The 25,249-nt window shown below is 35.8% G+C and overlaps 1 protein-coding gene across 3 annotated transcripts in view; it reads left to right on the top strand.

The window, feature by feature from the left end:
• The window catches only part of LOC126063261 (cadherin-18), a 1,172,813-nt gene that overhangs the window by 1,033,975 nt on the left and 113,589 nt on the right, over positions 1–25,249 (top strand). For all 3 annotated transcript variants that reach the window (XM_049861519.1, XM_049861523.1, XM_049861533.1), the window contains one exon: positions 9,789–9,976. In XM_049861519.1, the coding sequence (XP_049717476.1) occupies positions 9,789–9,976 (188 nt within the window). The remainder of the gene's footprint in view (positions 1–9,788; positions 9,977–25,249) is intronic.

Below are 25,249 nucleotides of genomic sequence, written 5' to 3'. Positions count from 1 at the left end.
AGAATGCTATTATAGAATTACTCTTCTTATTTGGACATGTATGTAGAAATGATGGCTGCAGACAGAATATGTGTACAAAGTAAAATATTGAAATACATAATGGTAGGGTCATTAGAAACACGGCCTTGAAACAGTTTCACAGGGTTCATTTGACTCATTGCATATGATTACATCATAGTTGTTACTATAGTTCTAATAACTGACTTTTTTTTGTATCTACTATTGTACACATTACCCAGATACTTAGAGAAATGTGTATAGAGAATTTTCAACAGCATTGGAGAAACTTGGTGATTTATTAGGGGTTCACTCCATCCTCTTTGTTATCAGTTTATTTTCTCAAAAAGCAGCAAAATCACTATTTCAAAAAATGGAAAATGACTCAGCGCTAGTTCTACTCTGTCCTAAAAGGTCATTATGAGTACGAATCTTCTAGACAGCAGTGAGTTTTTTTGTTTCTTTTGCCTTGTTTTTGGCTTAGTGCTGGCTATGAATGCTGAGATTAGCAGAGTATTGCTACCAAGAACTGTGTTGCAGTCAGGTCACATGTGGCCATTCTGAGCAAAACCTGAGTGAGTAGCAGAGAAGACAAATGGTAAAAGGAGAATTGAGGGGAGGGTGACAGAAGGTGCCCAGGCCCCCTACCAAAGGAAAAACAATCCATGAAAAGTAGAAAGACTGTATTTTAGATACATAAACAATGCTCTGGGTTATCTTTCCATTTAATATTAACTCTATTGTCATTTATCCCCGCAAATTAAGGGTATGATCTAACAATTATACAATTGGTTTCTGAGAATCAAATACATGATAAATCTATTTCTCTGTCTTTTGCAGATAGGAAAAGAGATAACAGATAGATAGATAATAGATATAGATTGATAGAAAGATGATAGATAGATAGATAGATAGATAGATAGATAGATAGATAGATAGATAGATAGATAGATAGATAGATAGATAGGTAGATGGATGGATATTGATATATCTGTCATTCTGATACATAAATGAAGAAGTATATATATAGAAATATGTGTTGTGGATGTTTATAATGTGTACAGTGTGTGCATGAGTGTGTGTTCGTGGGTGTGTGTGAGATTGCCATATCAGTTTTGTTCTGTTTTGCTTAACTCTTTTGGAAACTCTCTTGGAGATGGTCTCTCTTATGACTTTTTTTGTGACCTTGACCAGAGTACTCTGAGGGATCATTTCTGGCAATAGTAAAAATGCTGATTAGCACTTACTTCAGAATTAACCAAGATTTTTTTTTCCCCCAGAGTAAATATAGTATAAAATTATATAGAAATGTAAAAGACAGTTTACCATGTGTAGCAAGGATTCAATGATTATGATCTTTATCTTATTTAGATAAAATGATATTCTTAAAAAATAATATGATGGCTCTATTTAATTGAATCACATATTTGATAGTAAAGCTAAAACTGCAGGCCATTCATCAAAGATTTCTAAATACATTTTTGAACCATACTTTTTAAAGTTTCACTCAAGTGTTCTTCAATTTATGGAGAATGCCAATTCCTATAAAATAATGAAAGATCATGCATTATTATTATTATTCAAAGATGATACTGCCTAATTATTTATGGGGTAGTTGGCTACCAATTCTTAAAATTAAAAAAAAAAAGTAACTATATCTTACATGGCTTTATATTGGCATATGCATGCTTTTTTGTTAGAGTTTGTTTTTCTTCAGTGTATCAGTTTTGTGTGACAACTTTCATTATTTTAAAATATTAAATGTTTCCTACCCATGGCTAATCACATTGGAATAAAAATATTACAGAGTGTAAAAGTATTGTTTTGAGGCTTATAATTACAAAGGTCCACGTGCACGTTCTATTTATGTTGAACACATGAATTGTTCACATATTTAACAGTCAAATGCACAGGAAGCTCTGCAGAACCTTCTATTCTAGAATGACTGTACTCTCAAAGATGCAGGCTCCTTAGAAATTATTTAACCTGTGGAAACTCTACTTTTTATATTCTTAATGATCTTTATTATCAAAGATATACACAGTTCATTGAGTTCATCTTCTGTTTACCATAATGAATAAATCCTACGATTCTTCCAAAATATCACCTTTGCCATATGCATTGTCAGATGGCTTGAATTTCCAAATTACTCCCAATTTTAATCTTAATTAAAGGTATACACCTTGTTTGTTATCCTGGGATTTACAGCCTTTTTCGTTTGTTTCAGACTATTCATTCAGCCCTTAGAAAGCTTTTAAAATTGTCCTAAATCTGTTTTAATTTTCAAGTAAACCTTATATTTCAGTTATTTTCTAGTGTTTGGGAGGCATTTTGCCTACTTTGACATCATATATTTTATCAGTTTGAGTAAAATTTCTTTGAAAATCCTGGTGAATGTCAGTTCATTTTATGGTCTTTATTGTACACTTTTTAGAATAGCCATCATTCTTATAATTATTCTTTTGAATTGGATGATAGTATCTTCATACAGTGGTTAAGAGCTCAGCTGCTAACCAAAAGTTCGGCAGTTAGAATCCACCATAACCCTAAACTTGCAAACCAAGGAACCAAATCCCATGAGGATTTTGGTTGTACCCAGGCAGCCTCAGCAGCTCCTGTCTTTTAATTTTTTTTTTTTAGGTCATTCTTCAACTACAATATTGTGTTCTGTTGCATAGATGCACCACAATTTATTCAGCTTTCTGCATTTGCTAGCTTAAATAATTTTTCAATGAACATTATTTTACATAATTCCTTAAGAACATTTTATAGAGTTTGTCTAGGATGTGGAGACCTGGTGGTGCAGTGGTTAAGTGTTCAGCTGCTAACCAAAAGGCTGGCAGTTCTAATTCACCAGCCACTCCTTAGAAGCCCTACGAGGCAGTTCTACTCTGTTTTATAAGGTCATTATGAGCCGGAATCAACTCAACAGCAATGGGTTTGGTTTTGGTTGGCTTTATCTTCATTTTTATGTGCAATTACTAGTATTAAAAGTTAACATTTATTTCTTTTTATTTTCCTTTATGCACTTTTTTAGTAGCAGACTTTTAAATCAGTAAGTAGATTGGGTATTCTAGCAAGTTAAATCTTCATGGTTGATTCATTCAGTTTTCCATGTCTCCCTTTTATTATTTATAAATTGTATATATTATATCCTATTCTGATATTTGTCTCTATGGTAAGTTTCCCAACTTGTTTTGATTTAATTAATTAATTAATTTTAATACATCAAATCATAGATGTCCAACATTACTTTGAAGAAATATAATAGGAATTCAGGAGACAGTATCTATGAGTATTAATTTGGAAGCCATATGTTTATAGATTGTCATTAAAATCACATGAACAAATACATATTTTCAGAGTTAATGTTTAAGCACAAGAAATGAGGGGTTAAGTTATGGTCAATATTAAGCATTAGTGTAAAAGCAGAAGATAAGTCAGTAAAAGGCTAAGAAGCAGTGTCAGGATGGTGATTATAGGACCAGTGCAGGGCAGTGTCCACAGGAGGACCTTGCTTATGGATATATCCTAGACCATAAAATCCATTCCCATCGAGTTGATTCCAACTTATAGTGACCCTATAGGGCAGAGTAGAACTGCCCCATAGGGTTTCCAAGGAGTGGCTGGTGAATTAGAACTGCCAACCTTTAGGTTAGCAGCTGAACACTTAACCACTGCACCACCAGGTCTCCACATCCTAGACAAACTCTATAAAATGTTCTCAAGGAGTTATGTAAAATAATATTCATTGAAAAATTATTTAAACTAGCAAATGCAGAAAGCTGAATAAATTGTGATGCATCTATACATTGGAATACAACATTGTAGTTAAAGAATGACCTAGAAAAATAAAATTTGAAATAGAGTAGCAGCTGAGGCTGCGTACGTACAACCAAAAACCTTATGGGATTTGGTTTCTTGGTTTGGAGGTTTAGAGTCGTGGTTTCATGGGACATCCCAGTTAATTGGCCTAGTAACTTATCTAATGCTTCTGTTCTACCTCCTAGTTCATTGTGTAGTGACAGGGCAGCTTGCAAGCAGCCATCCAAGGCATGACAATTGTTTCTCTTCACCTGGAGCAACAGAGAAAGGAAAATCAGGTATAGGAGAAGGAGATGGAATATGTGGCTAACTGCCCCCATGAACAACTGCCTCCTTTGCCATAAAACCAGAAGAACTGAATGGTGTTCAGCTACGACTACTGAACATTTTGATCAAAGATTCTATACAAGAATCCTGATCAAAAGGAGGAAAATGCAGAACAGAATTTCAAATTCTCTTGGACTTCAGGCTTTCTGGAGCCGTGGAGACAGGATAAGCACCTGAAACTATTGCTCTAAGACAATGTTTAAACCTTAAACCAAAAATATCCTCTGAAGTCCTCTGAAAACCAAACAATAGTCTAGCTTAACTAGTAAAAAATGTGTGCCTTGAGCTCTTTTAAGCATATCTATATGGATCAAAGTGACAACAGCAACTTGACAGATTAGATAGGAAGCTTAGGAGGCAGCCAGTTTATGTTAATAGGGGATGGCTAACTCAGAAAAAAAGAGTGAGAATGAATGTACAATTTTAAGAATGTAATCAATGTCACTGAATTGTACGCATGGAAATGGTTGAATTGGTGTATGTTTTGCTGTATATTTTTCTCAACAATAACAAAATTTTAAAAATGACCTAGAAATATGTATACTATCATGAATATACTTGAAAACTATTATTGTGAGTAGAAAAAGCAAGATGAAAATAAATATGCCATGCATACAAATCTAAAATGTGAATATTATACTATCAACATTAAACAAATAATTTATTTTATAATGATCAGCACAAAGCTGTTCCTATGAGGTGGAGATTAAAAAAGTCCCAAATGTCTAACTTTTCCAAGGTGCTATACCATGCCATCATTTCTGTCATCAACTACTCCCTCTCACCTCAGTACTTTCCCTTCTGTCTTTGGGTTCCCTAATTCCCTGCAATGTCTCAAAGAAATCATAATGGAAATGGCACATGTGGTTGGTTGTGGAGGCTGGCAAGTCCGAAATTCGTGGGTAGGGCATAGTCTTCTCCCTGGCCCTCAGTCTCTGTCCAAAGGCATTCAGCTTTCAAGTTCCGTGGGCCAGGACACCCACTGCACCATCTCCTGCAGGTCTCCTTCTTTGGTGGTGGTGGGCTCTCCTCTTTGCTCTGGAATTGGCTCTCTTTTAAGGCAAAACTGACCAATCTCCTTGGTAGGCCACAATTACCCTGTCATACAATCACCTGGGTGGGAGTTACAAGACCATGGCTAGAAAGGCTACACACAAAAGTAATTAATCCACCGTAGACATAGATATTTTTTAAATATATGCAAAGTAATAATGGCTCTGAGGAGGGTGAGTTGAGAATTTAGTTAGGTCAAGTGGCATGGGGGAATTGGCTGTGTCTTTAATAATTTATTTCTTTAAAATAACTTTTGAACAAATTCATAAAATATATCAAAATAAAAAGGTATAGGGAAAATTTCAAAAAAAAAATTGCATGATTGTGATTTTTTTGTATGTGTATTTTCTACTGGGTTAATTCCCCCAAGGATAATACAAAGGAAGCCGGGATGACAAGGACTGAGAAGCACTCATTGCATTTAGCATATAAAAATCCACAGATCACTAGAGTGGAATTGGATGTAAATTATTTGTTACTGTATTACAACTCAGCCCAACTTTTAGCAACTTCAAACAACCAATGCTTGTTATCTCATAGTTTCTGTGAGTTGGGCATCTGGGTATAGCTTATCCAGGTGCCTCTGGTTTAGGCCTCTCTTGAGATTCCATTGTAACTATTAGCCAGACCTGTGGTCTCATCCAAAGGCTTGTCTGTGTTGGGTGTGGTGGAGAAGTTTCCATTTGTCATCTTGTTCCCATGGCTGTTGGAAGGACTCAATCCTTTACCACATAGGCCTCTCTGCAAAAGCTGGAACATGGCAGCAGGCTTTCTGCATGGTTAGTGATCCAAGATAGAAACCACGATCTTTTGGTAATGTTATCATGAAATTGATAGCCCATTACTTTTGTTGTGCTCTGTTCATTAGAAATGACTCACTTAATCCAGTCAACATTCAAGGGGAAGAAATTATGCAAGAGCATCAACACTAGGAATCAAAGATCATTAGCAGCTACCTTAATGGCTGCCTATTAAAAGTTGTTCAATAATTTACAATTTGTAAATCTTTAAACTATAAGGAAAACGTATAAAATATTAATGTGAAAATACTTCTGTTTTGTCTAGTAGAGCATAGTGAGGGGAGAAGATACTATACTGACAATCCTTAGAATGCATGAACACGTATCAATCCTTCCTCTGAATGTGGTCTTCTTTATGAGAAGTTTCATCTTGTGAGACAGCCTAAATGTTTTCTGGGCCATGAATCCTTCATGATACAATTATACTGAATTTTTTTTTTTTAAAGCTACTTTGTAACCGCATCCTTCTTTGTAATACCACTACCATAACAATTCTGTAACTTTTATTTATTTCTACTTACCAGGTCATTTTGTCTTTTGCAAGTACCATTATTTCAGTCTTAACTAGCTGAAAGGCTTTTGGGAGGCTTACAGAACCATGAGAAGATCTACAGTAGCTGGGTCTTAGAGACCATAACACACAGGACCTTGCCCTTCTCTAGCTTCTCTGTCCCAGAAAACATTTCAGAAGATTCATATTAGTTTATTATATTTGTCTATATTTTTCTTGAACAAAACAGTGTCCTCTTTTAAATGTGCCTTGACAGGAGCATGGAGCCCTGGTGGCACAGTTGTTAAGAGCTTGACTGCTAACCAAAAGGTTGGCAGTTCAAATCCACCAGTCACTCCTTGGAAAATTATGGGGCAGTTCTACTCTGACCTGTAGGGACACCATGAGTAGGAACTGGCTCAAAGGCAATGGGTTTAGTTTTGGTTTACCAGGAACATCATGATATTTTCAAGAACTGTGCATACATGTCTTGTTTCTGGTGAAGATTCTATGACCTAAGACTGGAAACATGGCTATTGTCAGAAGCCCCTTCCAATATCTCATAGCTTTGTCACCAAAGTGAGACCAAAACTGCTTCCTGGTTCCAGTTTGAACTTTTCTGAAATAAGTCTTTTCAGATCGTTGTGAGTCAGGTGTCCACTCTGTCACCAATCAACCATAAGAAGAAGGCTGGTGCCCTGTGAAACATTGCAGCAAAGAAGTCTTCAATGACATGGTAGACCCTGATAAAACTACATGGCTAAGGTCAACAGAGGACTTGTTTTCCAGAAGAAGGTGGTTTATTCAAGAAATTTATGTTGGTGGGAACTATTATTGAGCTAACAAATAATCTGTTTCCTTTACTTGACTGTAAGTTTATAGATGTCAGGTACCATGTTTTCCTTAGTATTTTGTTTCCATTGCTTATTGAAAAGAGGTGAGAAAAATATTTATTGAAAACTGAATAAACACACACACAAACACAAACCCAGTTAAACTTTAATGCCTTTTATCTGCTTTTTAAAACGTACACTTCTATCTCTAGAAGTAAATAATAATAGTCTAGGTAATCTCCATATATATGATTTTTATTGTATTGTTTTACTGTAGAGGAGACCAACTGAGAAATTATTTTCAAGAAGTTCTGCATTCACATATCTATATAGTCTTATATAATTGTATAAAAGTTTGAAACATTATTGACTTAATCTTTACCAAAATTTTTTATGAAGTTACATTTTAATTCAAGGTTCATGTTATTTTTATTCTTAGAGATTTGCTAAAATAAATTTTTAAATAAATATGCTTCTAGCTTATCAATAAAGCAATTAGTAATGACATCCATTATGCTTCTTAATATCCATTACATAAGACCCTGTAGGAAAAGTTCCATTCGGCATTTAGTACCAGGGCAAACTGTGAACAACTGATGAGAATTTTCAAAGAGAATCAATAACATATTATTGTTATTGCTATAAGAGATACTGTGTCAAATTTATGCTCACAAATACTGTACCACACTCTGTGCCCAGAACACTTAATTGTGCTCATGGGGAACCTTTACACAGATCAAGGGGCAGTTGTTCCGACAGAACAAGGGGATGCTGAGTGGTTTAAAGTCAGGAAAGGTGTGCGTCAGGGTTGTATTCTTTCACCATACCTATTCAATCTGTATGCTGAGCAAATAATCCAAGAAGCTGGACTATATGAAGAAGAACGGGGCATCAGGATTGGAGGAAGACTCATTAACAACCTGCGTTATGCAGATAACACAACCTTGCTTGCTGAGAGTGGACTTGAAGCACTTACTAATGAAGATCAAAGACCACAGCCTTTAGTATTGTACCTCAACATAAAGAAAACAAAAATCCTCATGACTGGACCAATGAGCAACATCATGATAAATGGATAAAAGATTGAAGTTATGAAGTATTTCATTTTACTTGGATCCACAATCAACAGCCGTGGAAGCAGCAGTCAAGAAATCAAAAGATGCATTGCATTGGGTAAATCTGCTGCAAAGGACCTGTGTTGAAGAGCAAAGAGGTCACCTTGAAGGCTAAGGTGCACCTGACCCAAGCCATGGTATTTTCAATCACATCATATGCATGTGAAAGTTGGACAATGAATAAAGAAGACCAAAGAAGAATTGATGCCTTTGAATTGTGGTCTTGGCGAAGAATATTGAATATACAATGGACTGCCAGAAGAACGAATAAATCTGTCTTGGAAGCAGTACAACCAGAATGCTCCTTAGAAGCAAGGATGGCAAGACTGAGTCTTACATACTTTGGGCATGATGTCAGGAGGGATCAGTCTCTGGAGAAGGACATCATGCTTGGCAAAGTACAGGGTCAGCAGAAAAGAGGAAGACCCTCAATGAGGTGCATTGACACAGTGGCTGCAACAATGGGCTCAAGCATAACAACGATTGTGAGGATGGCACAGGACCAGGCAATGTTTCGTTCTGTTGTACATGGGGTCACTATGAGTCATAGCCGACTCAATGGCACCTAACAACAACAAGAACTCTGTGTCCCTTGTATTTACATACTTAACCTTCAACTTGGTTATTGATTTTTAAATATTTTTGATAATCTTATTTCATTTGTGACTTTATGATAAAGCCACTCCAAATTCTTTTTAGCAGCTGATGGAAAATAAATGATAAATAAATACACAAATATATTTACTATCTCTCTCTGTCATGGCGGATACATTTCACAAGACTTAAGTCTATTGATTAAAAAAGTAATCTATATTCATAGCTACTCAATGTCCATTTCTTTCTTGTTTTTGATTTCCAAATTCCCACATTTCTATTATTTTAATTCCATATACTGTTTGGATAGAGAAATACATTGCAGACTGCACTAATATTTACTAATTAAGTTTTTTGCTCAATTTAAGAATGCAAATTGACCTCTAATATTTATTTTTCTGGTATTTATGTGTTTATTGCTAGTAAAATATTTTATATTCAGATATCTACACATCTGATTCTATGTATCTGAATCAGATAGCCACACATTTAAAATATAAAGAAATGTATATTAAAAAAAATTTTTTTTGTATATATTTTCCATATATTTAGAGATTATGTTTTGCATATATTTTGAAGGTCATATACTAGTATTTTATTATTTAATAATATGCTAATATTTTAAAGTCTGAACCAGTATGTTTTGTACATTACTTACTGTAATGTTCATTTGTGTAGTAGTCTAAATATTTTAACACCATTTTCTTGTAATATTATTTATAATTAAATACATGTAATATAAAATCTTTTCCAGAGCACTATCAGCTGTACGTTCCTGAGTCAGCTCAAGTTGGTTCAGCTGTTGGGAAAATCAAGGCAAATGATGCAGACACTGGCTCAAATGCTGACATGACATACTCCATCATCAATGGTGATGGTGTTGGGATATTCTCCATCTCCACTGACAAAGAGACCAGAGAAGGGATACTTTCCTTAAAGAAGGTAAAAAGAATACAAATTTCTCATGATTCAGGCAACTTGTGCATCAGTCTTTAAATGAAAATTCAGTAGAGGTCTGAATAATCCAAACTTTCAGGTAAAATTACAAAACATTTTCTCTTTGAGATGCAGTTACATTTCAATTGTGGGTGTGTCTGATTCTTGGAATGTTCTTTCTGGAAATGTATTACAACAAGGTGGGGGAACCTAATGTAGAATACAACATGAATGTGCTCCTTCTTTTTTCATTTGTGTTTCTGATCAAATTCTTCTTGAAATGTCCCAGAGGTACCACTCAAGAACTAAATGTAATGCATTTGAACTAAATACAAGGAATTACATTATCAAAATAAAACTAAGATGATTTGGTTATATATGAAGAGAGTTACCTGGAGAGCATTATGGATACTAATTAATAAAATGGAACCCTAATTTAATATTTTATGGTTACAAGACAGGAGAGGAATAGGGCTGGAAAAACACTAAATAGACAATAGATAAGTGGTAACTTTGGTTAAGGGTAAAAAGAAAAAAAAAAAAATAGAACCCTAATTGTAAATAACCGTGCAAGTAAGATTTCTTTAATAATTTATAAAAGAATATTCAAAAGTACACTGTAAAAATACTATGAAGATTCATGAAAAAGCATATTTGAAAATCTACACAAATCTCATTCAAAAATGTATCTAGATATATTTTAAATAGCCATGAGGAAACTTTTAAGACTTACTAAATCACTAAATTACAATTGGTCTAAAGTATGTGAAGGGACACAGACAACAGGAATATACAAAATTAAATACCACATGGAGTCATTGAGTCCTTGGTACCCAAATTGAAGATACAAACCTATTTTTATATTAAAACTTATTGTTTTATAACTACATTATTAAATGTTTCTCAGTACTACTTTTCAACAGAAAGATAACTGATAACTTCATAAAGCTACTCGAAAAGCTGAAATACAAATAATAATAATAAAATAAAATGCTTAAATGAGATTTGTCTCTCCAAATGTCCTAGACATTCTTAGTGGGAGATCATCTCATCCCTGCCAGAGTTTAGTCTTCCCCCTGGCAACTCAGTGTTTTTTCTTTGTGCATGAGTCCATTTTCTTTGTTTTCTCTGCCTTCTCCTATTATATGATTTTTCTTCCACTTTCCTCCAAATAAATGCATAAATTAAAAATAAAATTAATACCTCTTATTTTAGGTTTCAAACAAACACACATCCATGTAATAGTTTTTAGAATTTTCAGGTTACTGAGATTTATCATAAGTGACAGTTCTATTAATGCCATTAGTCTAAGTTGTATTAATCTAACTAATGTACAAGGTTTTATCATGTTAGCTAATAATACTCAAGCAGGCAGGACTTGCCTTAATAGTCCTGGAGCCATCAAGCCGGCTTCTATAAAAACATTAACTACTTCCTCCTCCTGTCCTCTCACCACAACTATTCTTCCCCTCCCCCCCACCAAGAGTCTGTTATGGGAACTGAATCTATCACTATGCCTTTAAGAACAAACCAAACAAAGAAACACAGAAAAAACCTCAAACCCACTGTTGTCAAGTCAGTTCCGACTCCTAGTGACCCTAGTGACCCTATAGGACAGAGTAGAACTGCCCCATAGGGTTTCCAAGGCTGTAATCTTTATGGAAGCAGACCACCACATCTTTCTCCCATAGTGCAGCTCGTGGGTTTGAACTGCTCACCTTCTGGTTAACTTGACCTCCATAAAGATTACAACCCCCAGGGCTGCTTTCTCTGCCTTTAAACGCCCCCCCCCCCAAAAAAAAAAAACCCACTGCCATTGCGTCGATTCTGACTCATTGCTACCCTATAGGACAGAGGAGAACTGCCCTATAGAGTTTCCAAGGAGCACCTGGTGGATTCGAACTGCTGACCTTTTTGTCAGCAGCCATAGCACCTAACCACTACACCGCCAGTGTTTCCTCTCTGCCTTTAAAAAGGAGTAGGTAATTCTCCTGTTCTTTTAAAGAGGAAATGGGAATGCAGACAATTAGCAAAGGTGCAACTCCTTATACAGTATGTCTCAGTGTTTAAATGTGCAAAGATTTCAGCTGGACAATCTGGCAAAAGTCAGATTTCTAGGCCCTATCTCCATCTATTTTGATTCGGTAAGACTGGAGTGGGGCTGAGAAGTTTGCCTTTTTAACAAGTACTCTAGGCTATTCTACTGTCAAATATGTTGAAAACACACCTGAGAAATTTTATTAGTAATGTGCTACTGTAGATATTGAAGTGACTTCCTCTGATTTTTGTATATAGTTTTCTGTTTATACAACATAAAATCTCATGAATTCTCTCAATAGTTAAAATTTTATGCTGATTTTAAACTTAAGGATTAACTTGCCTAGCGATTGCTGACAAGGAAGGTTACTAAACAGAACTCAAAGTTTATAAGCACTTCTGGAACAGATCAGAAGTCATCACTGGCATGTATGTATGTAATGTCTATACCTAAAATATTTTCTAACTGTGGACTTTCTTTCCTGAGATTGCCAAACTTGGGTCAAAATGTGATAATAGAAAGAGTTAATTTTCACGTCCTTAACACATATATTTTGATTGTCTTTTATGTGCTAATTGCAGAGCTCTGTATGAGTGATGTATGAGCAAATCTAGACTTATTTCTTGCCTTCATTGACCTTACAATCTACGGGAGCAAGTGGACGTAATCAAATATCACAAAAATACTTAGAGCAAAAAACAAACACCAAAAAAAAAAAAAAATCTTCTATGAAGGACAGTTATATCAGACTATTGGGGGGGGGGGATTGGGACATTTGATCCTGTCTGGTAATTCAGGGATGGTTGAACAGATAACCTAAATCAGAGAGTTAATTAAGCAAAGAATGTAAAGGATGAACTTTCCTAGAAGAGGAAAGGAGATGTACCATGAGTTTCGAGTGGGAAGAACATGATACATATAAGGAATGAAAAGTAGTTGAATCTGGAGCAGAGAGAGTGAAGGATGTGGTGGATGGGTTCAAGAGCATACAGGGACTTGTAAAAATTTCCCCCCCATTGATGCCATTAGATCTCTAGGTGGTGCAAATGGTTTGTACTTGTCTGCTAATCTAAAGGTTGGTGGTTCAAACCCACCCAGCTGTGACCTGAAAGAAAGGCCTGTCGATTGACTTCCATAAAGATTACAACCAAAAAAATAACTCCATTTAGCAGTTCTACTCTGTAATACCTGGTGTCACCCTGAGCTGGGATTGACTTGATGGCTGGACCAAATTTTTTTTTTTTCTTTTTTTGGTGGGGGAGCCTTTAACATTTTCTCAGTTGGCAGTCACTAGATCAGTTTTGGTGTCAATTAATAGTTAATGTAAAGTACGTGAGGACAAAACTATATTTTAAACCATTATTGCATTCACATCATCAAATATGTTTTCTGACAGAGTAGGCTTTCAATAAATTTTAGAGCTAATTAACGCATGGGGATCTGGATAAGCAGGAGAGGAGAGGGATGGCTGATTTCCATTTCCTGGATGGCTTCATTACTCAGGTGAACTCAGGTAAATAAGCTGATTCTTTTTGAAAGAGGAATCTTGAACCCTATGGAATACCAATATTTAACAGACAAGTAGAAGGCAGGGAAGAAATAAGAGCCTTGGAGAAAGATTTTAAAAACCAAGAGAGAATTTTGGTACCGTCAAAAAAGTGAACTATTCTAGAAATTTAAACCACTTTGGAATTATAATATTGATTATGATTACATATTACAATATTAATTGGATTTGGCAAAAGAGAGATCAGGGATTACTAGATGAGAACAACTAACATTTTAGAGTCAATCTTCATCACTATATCATCATCATCATCAATATCAGTATTAGTAACAGCACTAATATTTGTTGAGTGTTTCCTTTGTACAAAGCTTGGTTTTCACTACATTCCCTAAGTCCTGATGAGTTAGTACATGTATTTTCACTCATTTAAATCTCACTATCTTTACTTTATAGCTATTGAAACTGAATCACAGGCAGATGAAGAATCATACCCATGTAGAAAACCACCCACAGAACACTTGGGCGGTCTCTTTGCAAAGTCTGAACACTTAATCATTGTACATACTTGGATGAGAACTGATGCATTTATACTCTGCTACAATGGAGAAAAGAACGCATTGCAATGTGGTGGGAAGATAATGAGAAGGAAGGAAGTGGATAAAAAAAGAAGCAAGCCATCATTTTTGGGAAACTTTTTAATAAAGTGGAGAAGAAAGGTCATGAAGCAAATACAAGAACATGCCTGAATAACAATTTTAATTTTAAGTTGAGAACTGAAGTGTGTTTCTATGCAGGGGGTAAAAGGTCGATGTTGTTGTTGTATGCCATCCAGTCGACTCCAACTCACTGTGATCATATATGACAGAGTAGAACTGCCCCATAAGGTTTCCTAGACTGAAATCTTAGAGCAGATCACCAAGTCTTTTCTCCCATGGAGTCAATGGTGGGTTTGAACCACCCCGATCTTTAGGTTAACAGCTGAGTGCTTAATCATTATTGCACCAGGACTTCTTAAAAGGTCATTAGAAACATAGAAATTGAGCATACTGGAGAGAGAATAATTGATTCAAAAAGATCCATTGGAGGTGTAGATGGCCCTGAATGAGATCTTGATCACAGACAGAGGAAAGTGTCCAAGGGTAATAAACCTTGTTCACTGAGACATATGGAAAAGAAAGAAAGTGATCGATTGCAGATAAGTTTTCAGTGACTAGCTGGAGGTGGAGTGGGATCCTGCCTATTCAGTATACTTGTCTTCCTAAAATAAGAAGTGGCATCATTTTTTTTGCAAAAAATGAAGGAGGGTCTAAGTGGTTTGAATACGCACACGATCTGAAAAACGAGCCTGTGTTGTGGAATTAAGGACAATGAGCAATGAGAAGACCTTACCACCTCTGCATGGATGCAATTAATTTGAAGCTGCCTGTGAAAAGTAAGGGTATGGTGATAATATGTTTTTGTATGTGCATTTATATTTAATTAGGAATCTTCATTCTATATTATCCTCACTTGCTGGAACACACACACACAAAACATGATGGATTTTCAAGATGAGAATTATTTCTTTGATGTAAATGGTAGTGCTGTCATAATAATTTTTTCAATTAGTGAGTCTATATTAAGCCTTTCAGTTTTTTTCCTGAACTTATTTTTCAATGTGGTTAATGTTTGTACTCTTATTTGACCCTTCTGATTATGATTATGAATGTTAGAGGTATTTGTTTTATGTTTTATGATGTAAATCATTGGCAATTTGAAAAATAAACTATGTACCTCGATGGATTTTAGCCTTCTAGAGGTACCAATTTAGATAGGAAATGGATAAAACTGCCCCTACAAACCTGTCTTGTTTAATCTCTAAGGCCACTCACCTTAGCCAGCAAGGCAGAACAGCTCATCTTCTCGAAGATCAAAATCAGCCCTGCTCTATAAATCAGCTCACAGCAGTGTTCCACACATGCCTGCCCATATCATTTCTTCATCAGAAAAGTGCCTAGTCGAATTCACTGGTCCATGATGTGGTATATTGTAAATACACTTTGATAACTTTCATTCATTGTTTAATGGTGCCTGACTGGGTGGAAAGGGGAAGAAAGATAAGGGTGAATGTAAGTTGATGCACTCTCCTCTGATAAAAACTCCTGTAGCCGGGGTGGTGCTGCTGCTTAGCAGTGTTATTCATCTTCTCTTCTTGAGGCCCCTATATGATCCATTTATATTCTTCACAGCAGTTGTTCCGAATCTTTTTTTTTTTTTTTTACTTAACACTTCAACCCTATTCTACTCTTCTGACTTTCAATAAATATTGTTTGTAATGTCAATTTCCTTCTTCAAGTTTTATTCAATTACATAAACCATACCTCTTAATTTAAGTTAAAAATATCTTAGACTTGGCCCTCAAGCCAATGAAAGATGGGAGAAAAATATGCTCTTTATTTTCATATGAAATATAAATCTTGATTCAACCATTTAAGAGATTTATGATGCCTCAAGTCTTTGAAGCTCAGTTTTCTTATTTAATCACTTCACAAGGTGATTCTGAAAAATAGTTAAAATAAGGTGAAAATAGCTTTCTAAGTTGTGTTTGGCTCATAATTACAGTAATAATCATTATTTTTGTTCAAGTATAACCTCAGTTGTTTTTTTCCTTCTCTTCTTCTATTCGCATCTTTCAGATCACATCTTTCAGGTCATTTCATGTGGTTTTTTGCTGCCTCCCTATATTTCATGTTATTCAAATGACGTGGAAGCATGCTGGGAACAAACTATCCTGTGCATATCACGTCACAGACATATACTGCAATTCACGTTTTTTAGTAATCAGTGTTCCCCTCCTTCTTCAATTTTTTTTTTCCCCTTCTGAATTCAAGTTATATATTGTATTCGTAGTGCAGAATTTAGGTACATTTCAGTCACAAATCTCCTTCTTTGGATTCTCTTTTCTCTTTCTTATAGTATTGATTTCGCACATTTCTCACTGTAGAAAACATAGCAATTCCATATTCCTTTTAAATCTGCTAGGCCTGAGTGAGTAGAAAAATCTTTTTCTAATCAATTCACTATAAATGCACAGATAATTCTCATCAGTGTTCATCTATGTGTACAACAAATATATCTCTGTCTACACTAGATGTTAAACATTTTTGGGATTGGGTACTGTGCATTTTCTTTTTCTAATTTCCATTCTTCACAGGATGTAAAATGTCATTGTACATTAATTGCAGAATTATCCATTTCATTCAACAAGTTATTTGAGATGAATCACGGGGCAAACAGTTATAAAAATATTAAGTTATAAAAATATTTTTAAAAGGTTAAATTATTCCTAAGAGAAAAAATAAATGAAATGTATTCAAAGACAGCCATGATAGAGCTATCCCGTGTAACTACAGTTTTACTGTTTTAGTGGATAGTACTTACTGAATTTTCTTTTGTCATTCCTTTGACCTGTATCAAATGACAATACGAAGGAGGATGTTCTTTGCCATTGGCTTCTAAAGTTTTTAGACTGTGAACCACAAAGAGCAATAAACAATGCACAACAACCCATTGTAAATGTATGTGGGCTAGCACGTGAACACATTTTTTATGTAAGAAGAAATAGATAAAACATGCTAATTTCTTTTCTTTCTTTTTTTTTTTTCAGTGCACACAGAGTACTTTAGTAACACATCAGCTGAGGAACTATGCTAGACACTGGGGAAGCAAAATAAAAGCATGTTCCTATTCTCAAGGGGACTACCGTAGATTAAGGAAAATAAGTTTTATACAAATAATTACTATAATAACAAATGTATATTTAGTACCATAAAAACCACCAAAAAACCAAACCCAGTGTCGTCAAGTCGATTCTGACTCATAGCGACCCTGTAGGACGGAGTAGAACTGCTCCATAGAGTTTCCAAGGAGTGCCTGGTGGATTCGAACTGCCAACTCTTTGGTTAGCATCCATAGTACTTAACCGCTACACCACCAGGGTTTCCATTCATAGTGGTACAAAAACAGAGTTGTCAATTTTCCTTAGGTGGGTATGAAAGGCCAGGTCCTCCCAGAGGGGAAATGGTTGACCTAATTTTTTTTTTCTTTTAATTTTTATTGTGCTTTAAGTGAAAGTTTACAAATCAAGTGAGTCTCTCATATAAAAAATTTATATACACCTTGATATATACTCCTAATTGTGCTCCCCCCTAATAAGATAGCACACTCCTTCTCTTCACTCTCTGTTTTCATGTCCATTCAGCCAGCTTCTGACCCCTTCTGCCCTCTCATCTCCCCTCCAAACAGGAGTTACCAACAGTCTCATGTGTCTACTTGATCCAAGAAGCTCATTCTTCACCAGCACCATTTTCTGTCCCATTGTCCGGTCCAATCCTTGTCTGAAGAGTTGGTTTTGAGAATGGCTCCTGTCTTAGGCTAACAGAAAGTCTGGGGACCATGACCACTGGGTTTCTTCTAGTGTCAGACAGACCATTAAGTCTGGTCTTTTGATGAGAATTTGGGGTCTGCATCCCACTGCTGTTCTGCTCCCTTAGGGGTTCTCTGTTGTGTTCCCTGTCAGGGTGGTCATCGGTTGTAGACAGGTACCATCTAGTTCTTCTGGTCTCAGGCTGATGTAGTTTCTGTTTTATGTGGGCCTTTCTGTCTCGTGGGCTCATAATTACCTTGTGTCTTTGGCGTTCCTCATTCTCCTTTGGTCCAGGTGGGTTGAGACCCATTGATGCATCTTAGATGGCCACTTGCTAGTGTAAAACCTGCTAATTTCTAATTCAAATGAACAATTTACAAAAACTGAACATTTGTTAAGGCTGTTTTTTGTTTTTGTTTTCTCATGATCCTCTATTTTTAGTCTTACAAGGTTCCAGTATTGGGAAAGTAATTCTGCTCAGCAGAGGCTACAGAGAGGAGTTCAAGTTTCAATCTAGTGAAATCTATCACTCTGTTTCTTTTAATTTATGACAGAAGACTGCTTTTATTCTTACTGTCCATCTATAGCCATGGCGGTGGGCCTGGAGCAATAGATCACTCAAAGCTACCTTGAATGTTAATTGATTATTTTGAACAGACATATCATTACAATATAATTTAGTGCCCTAGTTGGAAAAAGAGTGATCTGATGAAACATCCTGGTGAGTTAAGCTATCCACACCAATTGTCTGAGGTTAAGCTTTAATGTGTGTGTGTGTGTCTAATTATTTAAATTATATATATTTATATATAGGAAACCCTGGTGACGTAGCAGTCAAGTGCTACTACAGCTGCTAACCTAAAGGTCAGTAGTTCAAATCCACCAGGCGCTCCTTGGAAACTCTATGGGGTAGTTCTACTCTGTCCTAGATGAGCGCTGTGAGTCGGAATCGACCTGACCACAATGGGTTTGGTTTCTTGGTTTTATATTTATATATAAATATATAATATCATAATATGTGTATGTGTAATTACTATGTATTAAGAGTCCAACATATATTTTGGAGGGAACCAATTCAAAACAGAACATGTGTGTTATTCTCTACTCTCCAAAGAAAGTCCACCATCCAAGTCCAACCTCTGCCAAGGACCACAAACCATGGCGTAACAAGAAAGCCTAGCACGAGGAACATTATTTAGATCCATGATGTTTTCCTTGTGTTTGGCAACATACCATCATTTAAAACACACATTTTTTTTTTGCAAAAGAAAATTAGACTTTAATGTCATAGTCACTATCCCAGAAGCTTTTATCACTTTTATTTATTTATTTATTTATTTATTTTTGCACGATTGAAGTGATGTTTCTCATGTATGGAAATGTCATTATCAACCCTATCATTATCTGCTCGTTCATACAATTGAAAGCCTGATGCAGGCTTGGTGATGGAATAGCATAGAAACTAGATAAAAGAGAGGTCATAAGAAGTCTCTTCTCTTAATTTTTAGCAAAACAGAATTTTAACACCTCCCTGAACTCCATGCTTGCTGTTGCTGAACTCCAAGAAGAGTAGAGTCACAGGGCGACGTACTCAAGGCCATCTTATTCATGGTGGTTTCAGAGGAGGAATATATTAGTGTGATTTAAGGAATAATAGAAGTGATTGATGAGAAACAATTAAATAGTTCCAAATATGTAGAGCTGGCTAGAAAATTATTGATGGAAAAGATGATGACTCTGTGCAGTAATATGAAATGTGTTAATATTAAAGAGGAAAAGTATTATGTTGTAAGAGCAATGATATGTAAATGCAATTACTAAGAGTAATAAGATGAAATTAAGAAACTAAAATTTAAGATGAAAACCGGAATCAATCCAGTGACAGTAAGCTGTATTAGGATATTGAACAGTAACTAAAGAAAAGTAAGGGAAGCCTCATTGCCTGGAGAAGTTAAAATTGCATGATAATAAGCATTTCTAGTTGGGCAGAGGAAAAAGAATTTGCCTGAAAAGCATTTCAGGTTCTTAGGTCTGTGAGTCTGTGTATTAAAGAAATTATGAAGGGGCTCATGGCTGTGATGGCAGAATTAATGAAGTTCTAAATTCATTTCCAATTTAATAGTAAATACTTGAAATGATAATGTGTAGAGGTATTTTTTAACAGTAAAAACCAAAAACCAAACCCGTTGCCATCATAAGGACCCTATAGGTCAGATTAGAACTGCCCCACGTGGTTTCCAGGGAGTGACTGGTGGATTCAACTGCTGACCTTTTGGTTAGCAGTCATAGCTCTTAACCACTGTGCCACCAGGGCCCCTTTTAATGGCTGGACATTATAAAAAAAAAAAAAAATATCTCACAGAAAATCTGTTCATCTCAGTCATCAAATTAGAACATTACATTACACACTATTGATGTGTTTTATAGAGCCCTGGTGGAGCAATGGTTAAAATACTTGGCTGGTAAACAAAAGTTTGACATCTCTAATCCATCAGCTGCTGCTTGGAAATCCTATAGGACAGTTCAACTCTGTCCTTATAGAGTTGCTATGTGTTGAAATCCACTGGACAACAGATTTTTTTTTTTTTTTTTGGCTAAGCAAAAGTTGGTGGCTCAAACCTACGCAGTTAAGTCCACAGGAAAAAGATCTGATGATCTGCTTACTTAAAGATTACAGCCAAGAAAACCCTATGGGGCAGTTCTACTCTGTCACATGGGGTCCTTGTGAGTAGAATCCACTAGATGGAACCCAACAACAATGACAACACTGATGTGCTAATTAGATTTCAGGCAGGGCAGCATAGTGCTTCAGGGTACAAGATGGAGCTCCCCAGTACCTGAGTAACTGGTGTAACACTTACTGGTTGTTGTCCCTGTACAAGTTTCTTATCCATTCTTAATCTCAATTTCTTCATTCACAAATGGGGAAAAACAATGCCTCAAGGAGACACCTGATGATTAAATGAATTGATATAAATGTTTAGTGTGCATGTAGGTGCTAGTTATTTATATTTCAGAAATAATATGGAAATTTTCATCCTTCAAAGGTAAAACAGAGAAGAGAAGTTTTCTGTAGCTTAAACACAGCTGTATTTGAGATTGAGGAAGGACTATTAGTCAACTTCCATGTACCAGGGATTGTGCCGGTAATGGCAATATGAAGCTGAATGAGAAAATATTCTTTCTATTGGTGAGAACTAAGTAGATATAAAACACTGCTATACTACAAGATGTCAAGTATTAATAGTATAGCTTCACTTAAATTGCTATGAGATTACATAGAAAAGAGGACTAATTTTTCAAAGATGGGAAAGGGCTGGGAAAATCTTTGCTCAGGAGAATCCTTTTAAACACACATGGAGCCTGTGGAGCAATACCTACCAGATAATCAAGAAAAGAAAATATAAGTCAAGAGTGTTGTCCCTCAAATTCTGTTGTCCTTCAAGTATAGTGTTTGTAGCAAACAATTATGAACATTCCAAAATGAGGGAATATTGCCTTGGGGAATATGTCATCTAAGGAAGAAATAGTGGTGGGTACTGAAGGAAAAAGACAAATGGGGCGCTACTAAATGTAACATTAGGACCAAGGTCATGGATCTGAATGTATGTAGCATGTGTTCTGAAAAATATAGAAATGATACCTCTTACAATAATATGAAAAGATAAGAAATGAAATATACTCATTTTTTGTTTCACTAGTAATAGCTGGGAATTAAAGAAAATCAGTCAAACGTTTACCTGTGTTTTACTAACTGTGCAAAGGAATTCACCTGTGTGGACCATAACAATTTAGGGATAACAGTGCAAAGAATGGGAATTCCAGAATACTTAATTGTGCTCATGAGGAATCTTTACATAGACCAGGAGGCAGTCATCTGAACAAAACAAGGGGCTACTGCGTGGTTTAAAGTCAGGAAAGGTGTGCATCAGGGTTGTATCTTTTCACCATATTTATTCAATATGCATGCTGAGCAAATAATCCAAGAAGCTGGACTATATGAAGAAGAATGGGGCATCAGGATTGGAGGAAGATTCATTAACAACCTGTGTTATGCAGATGTGCAGATGACACAACCTTGCTTGGTAAAAGTGAAGAGGACTTTAAGCATTTACTGATGAAGATCAAAGACCACAGCCTTCAGTACAGATTGCACCTCAGCATTGTTGTTTTTGTTGTTAGGTGCCATCGAGTCGGTTCCAACTCAGCGACCCTAGGCACAGCAGAACGAAACAACGTCTGGTCCTGTGCCATCTGTACAATCATTGTTACGCTTGAGCTCAATTTTGCAGCCACTTTGTCAATCCACCTTGTTGAAGGTCTTCCTCTTTTCCACTGACCCTGTGCTTTACCAAGTATGATGTCTTTCTCCAGAGACTGATCCCTCCTGACAACATGTCCAAAGTATGTAAAACGTGGTCTCCCCAAACTTGCTTCTAAGGAGCACTCTGGTTGTACTTCTTCTAAGACAGATTTGTTCGTTCTTTTGGCAGTCCATGGTATATTCAATATTCTTTGCTAACACCACAATTCAAAGGTGTCAATTCTTCTTCGGTCCTCCTTATTCACTGTCCAGCTTTCACACACATATGACGCAATTGAAAATACCATGGCTTGGGTCAGGAGTACCTTAGTCTTCAAGGTAACACCTTTGCTCAACATTAAGAAAACAAAAATCCTCACAACTGGACCAATAAACAACATCAAGATAAACAGAGAAAAGATTGAATTTGCCAAGGAATTCAAGTGACACATTGCATTGGGCAAATCTGCTGCAAAAGGCCTCTTTCAAGTGTTAAAAAGGAAAAGTGTCACTTTGAGGACTAAGGTGAGACTGACTCAAGCTTTGGTGTTTTCAATTGCCTCATATCTATGCAAAAACTGTACATTGAATAAGCAAGACCGAAGAAGAATTGGTGCCTTTGAGCTGTGGTATTGGCGGTGAAGAATATTGAATATACCATGGACTGCTAGAAGAACAAGCAAATCTGTCTTAGATGAAGTACAGTCAGGGTGCTCCTTGGTTATAACCCCATTTGGGAATGGGTAGAAATTATAGGGTGCAGATAAATTACTTCTGAATGTGAATTAATACTCTTAAAATACATCAAGGACTGGAAATAAAAAGAAAAACTAGATAAATTAAATATCGGACTAAAAATGTAAAGAGGAAGAATAAAATAAAATAAAATGAAGTAAATGCTAACAATAAAAAATAAAAGAAAGTACAATAGAAGCAAAAAAATTGTTAATGACAAAATAAGAATTTTAGAGACTATAAATCAGAAATATAACATGTTAAACCCTTTAAAAAATAGATTATTTGGAAAAAAAATACAATAATACAGGAGAAACTGCAAATAATAAATAGCCAAAAATTTGCAGTAATAGTAACATAATACTTTTAAATTCTAATCACATAAATTTCATGTAAAGGACATTTTTGGGGGGGAAAAATTCAAGAAGCAGCTTCAAAGAATTAGAAAACTAATACAATCAGATTTTTATATAATAAACTCAGAAAATTATGAAATACCTACCTCCATAAAAACATCACAATGATTTACTAGGGACTTCTGTTAAACATTATTCTAATAAAACTTTAATTATTCAATTAAACCTTAAAGAGAAGATAATTTCAATACTACTTGCAGCTTTCTAGCACACTAAAATGAAACAAAAATTCTAACAAATATCACTTTCATATAAAAATCTAATAAACTGATATAAATAGTAAGCAGCCTCATTTATGACAACCAGCACAACCATTATAGGCAGCTTTCAGTGAAACAATTTCACCTTACAAATTGGACTATTTCAAGAATGCTCAGATGGTTCAATGATAGAAAAATAGTTATATTAGTCAGAATCAAATGTAATTACCTTTCGAGTGTGTCACACATTATTGGATATCCGCAACTTCATATGGTTATGCCTGGTTTTAAACTGTTGAGAAGGTGAGAAATGCCAATTTTATATTTACGGAGAGTTTCTCTCTTCCTGTCAAGAGAACTTGCTTGCTGTCCATGAACTTCATGACTTACTTAGGGTTTCCAGAAAAAAAAGAAAAAAAGTTGCCGAAGATCATTCAAAAGTGGCTGCAGCAGGGTATCGACAGGGAACTGCCAGAAATTCAAGCTGGATTCAGAACAGGACATGGAACCAGGGATATCACTGCTGATGTCAGACGGATCTTGGCTGAAAGCAGAGAATACCAGAAACATGTTTACCTATGTTTTATTGACTATTCAAAGGCGTTTGACTATGTGGATCATAACAAATTATGGATAACTTTGTGAAGAATGGGAATTCCAGAACACTTAACTGTGTTCATGAAGAACCTGTACATAGATCAAGAGGCAGTCGTTTGAATAGAGCAAGGAAATACTGTGTGGTTTTAAATCAGGAGAGGTGTGCATCACGTTGTATCCTTTTACCATACTTATTCTATCCGTATGCTGAACAAATTATCCAAGAAGCTAGACTATATGAAGAAGAGGGTGTCACCAGGATTGGAGAAAGACTTATTAACAACCTGTGTTATGCAGATGACACAACCTTGCTTGCTGGAAGTGAAGAGGGCTTGAAGCACTTACTGATGAAGATGAAAGACCACAGCCTTCAGTATGGATTGCATCTCAACAAAGAAAACAAAAATCCTCACAACTGGACGAATAAGCAACATCATGATAAATGGAGAAAAGATTGAATTTGTCAACCATTTCACTTTACTTGGATCCACTATCAACACCCATGGAAGCAGCCATCGAGAAATCAAATGACATATTGCACTGGGCAAATCTGCTGCAAAAGACCTCTTTAAAGTGTTAACAACCAAATATATCACTTTGAGGACTAAGGTGTGCCTGACCCAACCCATGGTGTTTTCAATTGCCTCATATGCATGTGAAAGCTGGACAATGAATTAGGAAGACCAAAGAAGAATTGACACCTTTGAATTATGGTGTTGGAGAAGAATATTGCCTATACCATGGACTGTCAGAAAAATGAACAAATTTGTCTTGGAAGAAATACAGCCAGAATGCTCCTTAGAAACAAGGATGGTGAGATTACATCTCACATACCTTGGACATGGTATCAGGGACAGATCAGTCCCTGGAGAAAGACATCATGCTTGGTAAGGTGGAAGTCAGCATAAAAGAGGAAAACTCTCGAGGAGATGAGTTGACACAATGGCTGCAACAATGGGATCAATCATAACGATGACTGCGAGGCTGGTGCAGGACCAGGCAGTGTTTTGTTCTGTTGTATATGGGATCATTACGAGTCAGAAGTGATCTGACCGCCCCTACTGTTTTTTTTTTTTTT

The sequence above is a fragment of the Elephas maximus genome, chromosome 2, assembly GCF_024166365.1.
Source record: "Elephas maximus indicus isolate mEleMax1 chromosome 2, mEleMax1 primary haplotype, whole genome shotgun sequence".
NCBI lineage: Eukaryota > Metazoa > Chordata > Mammalia > Proboscidea > Elephantidae > Elephas > Elephas maximus.
The sequence above is the reverse complement of the archived record's forward strand: the minus strand, read 5'-3'. Positions and strand labels throughout refer to the sequence as shown.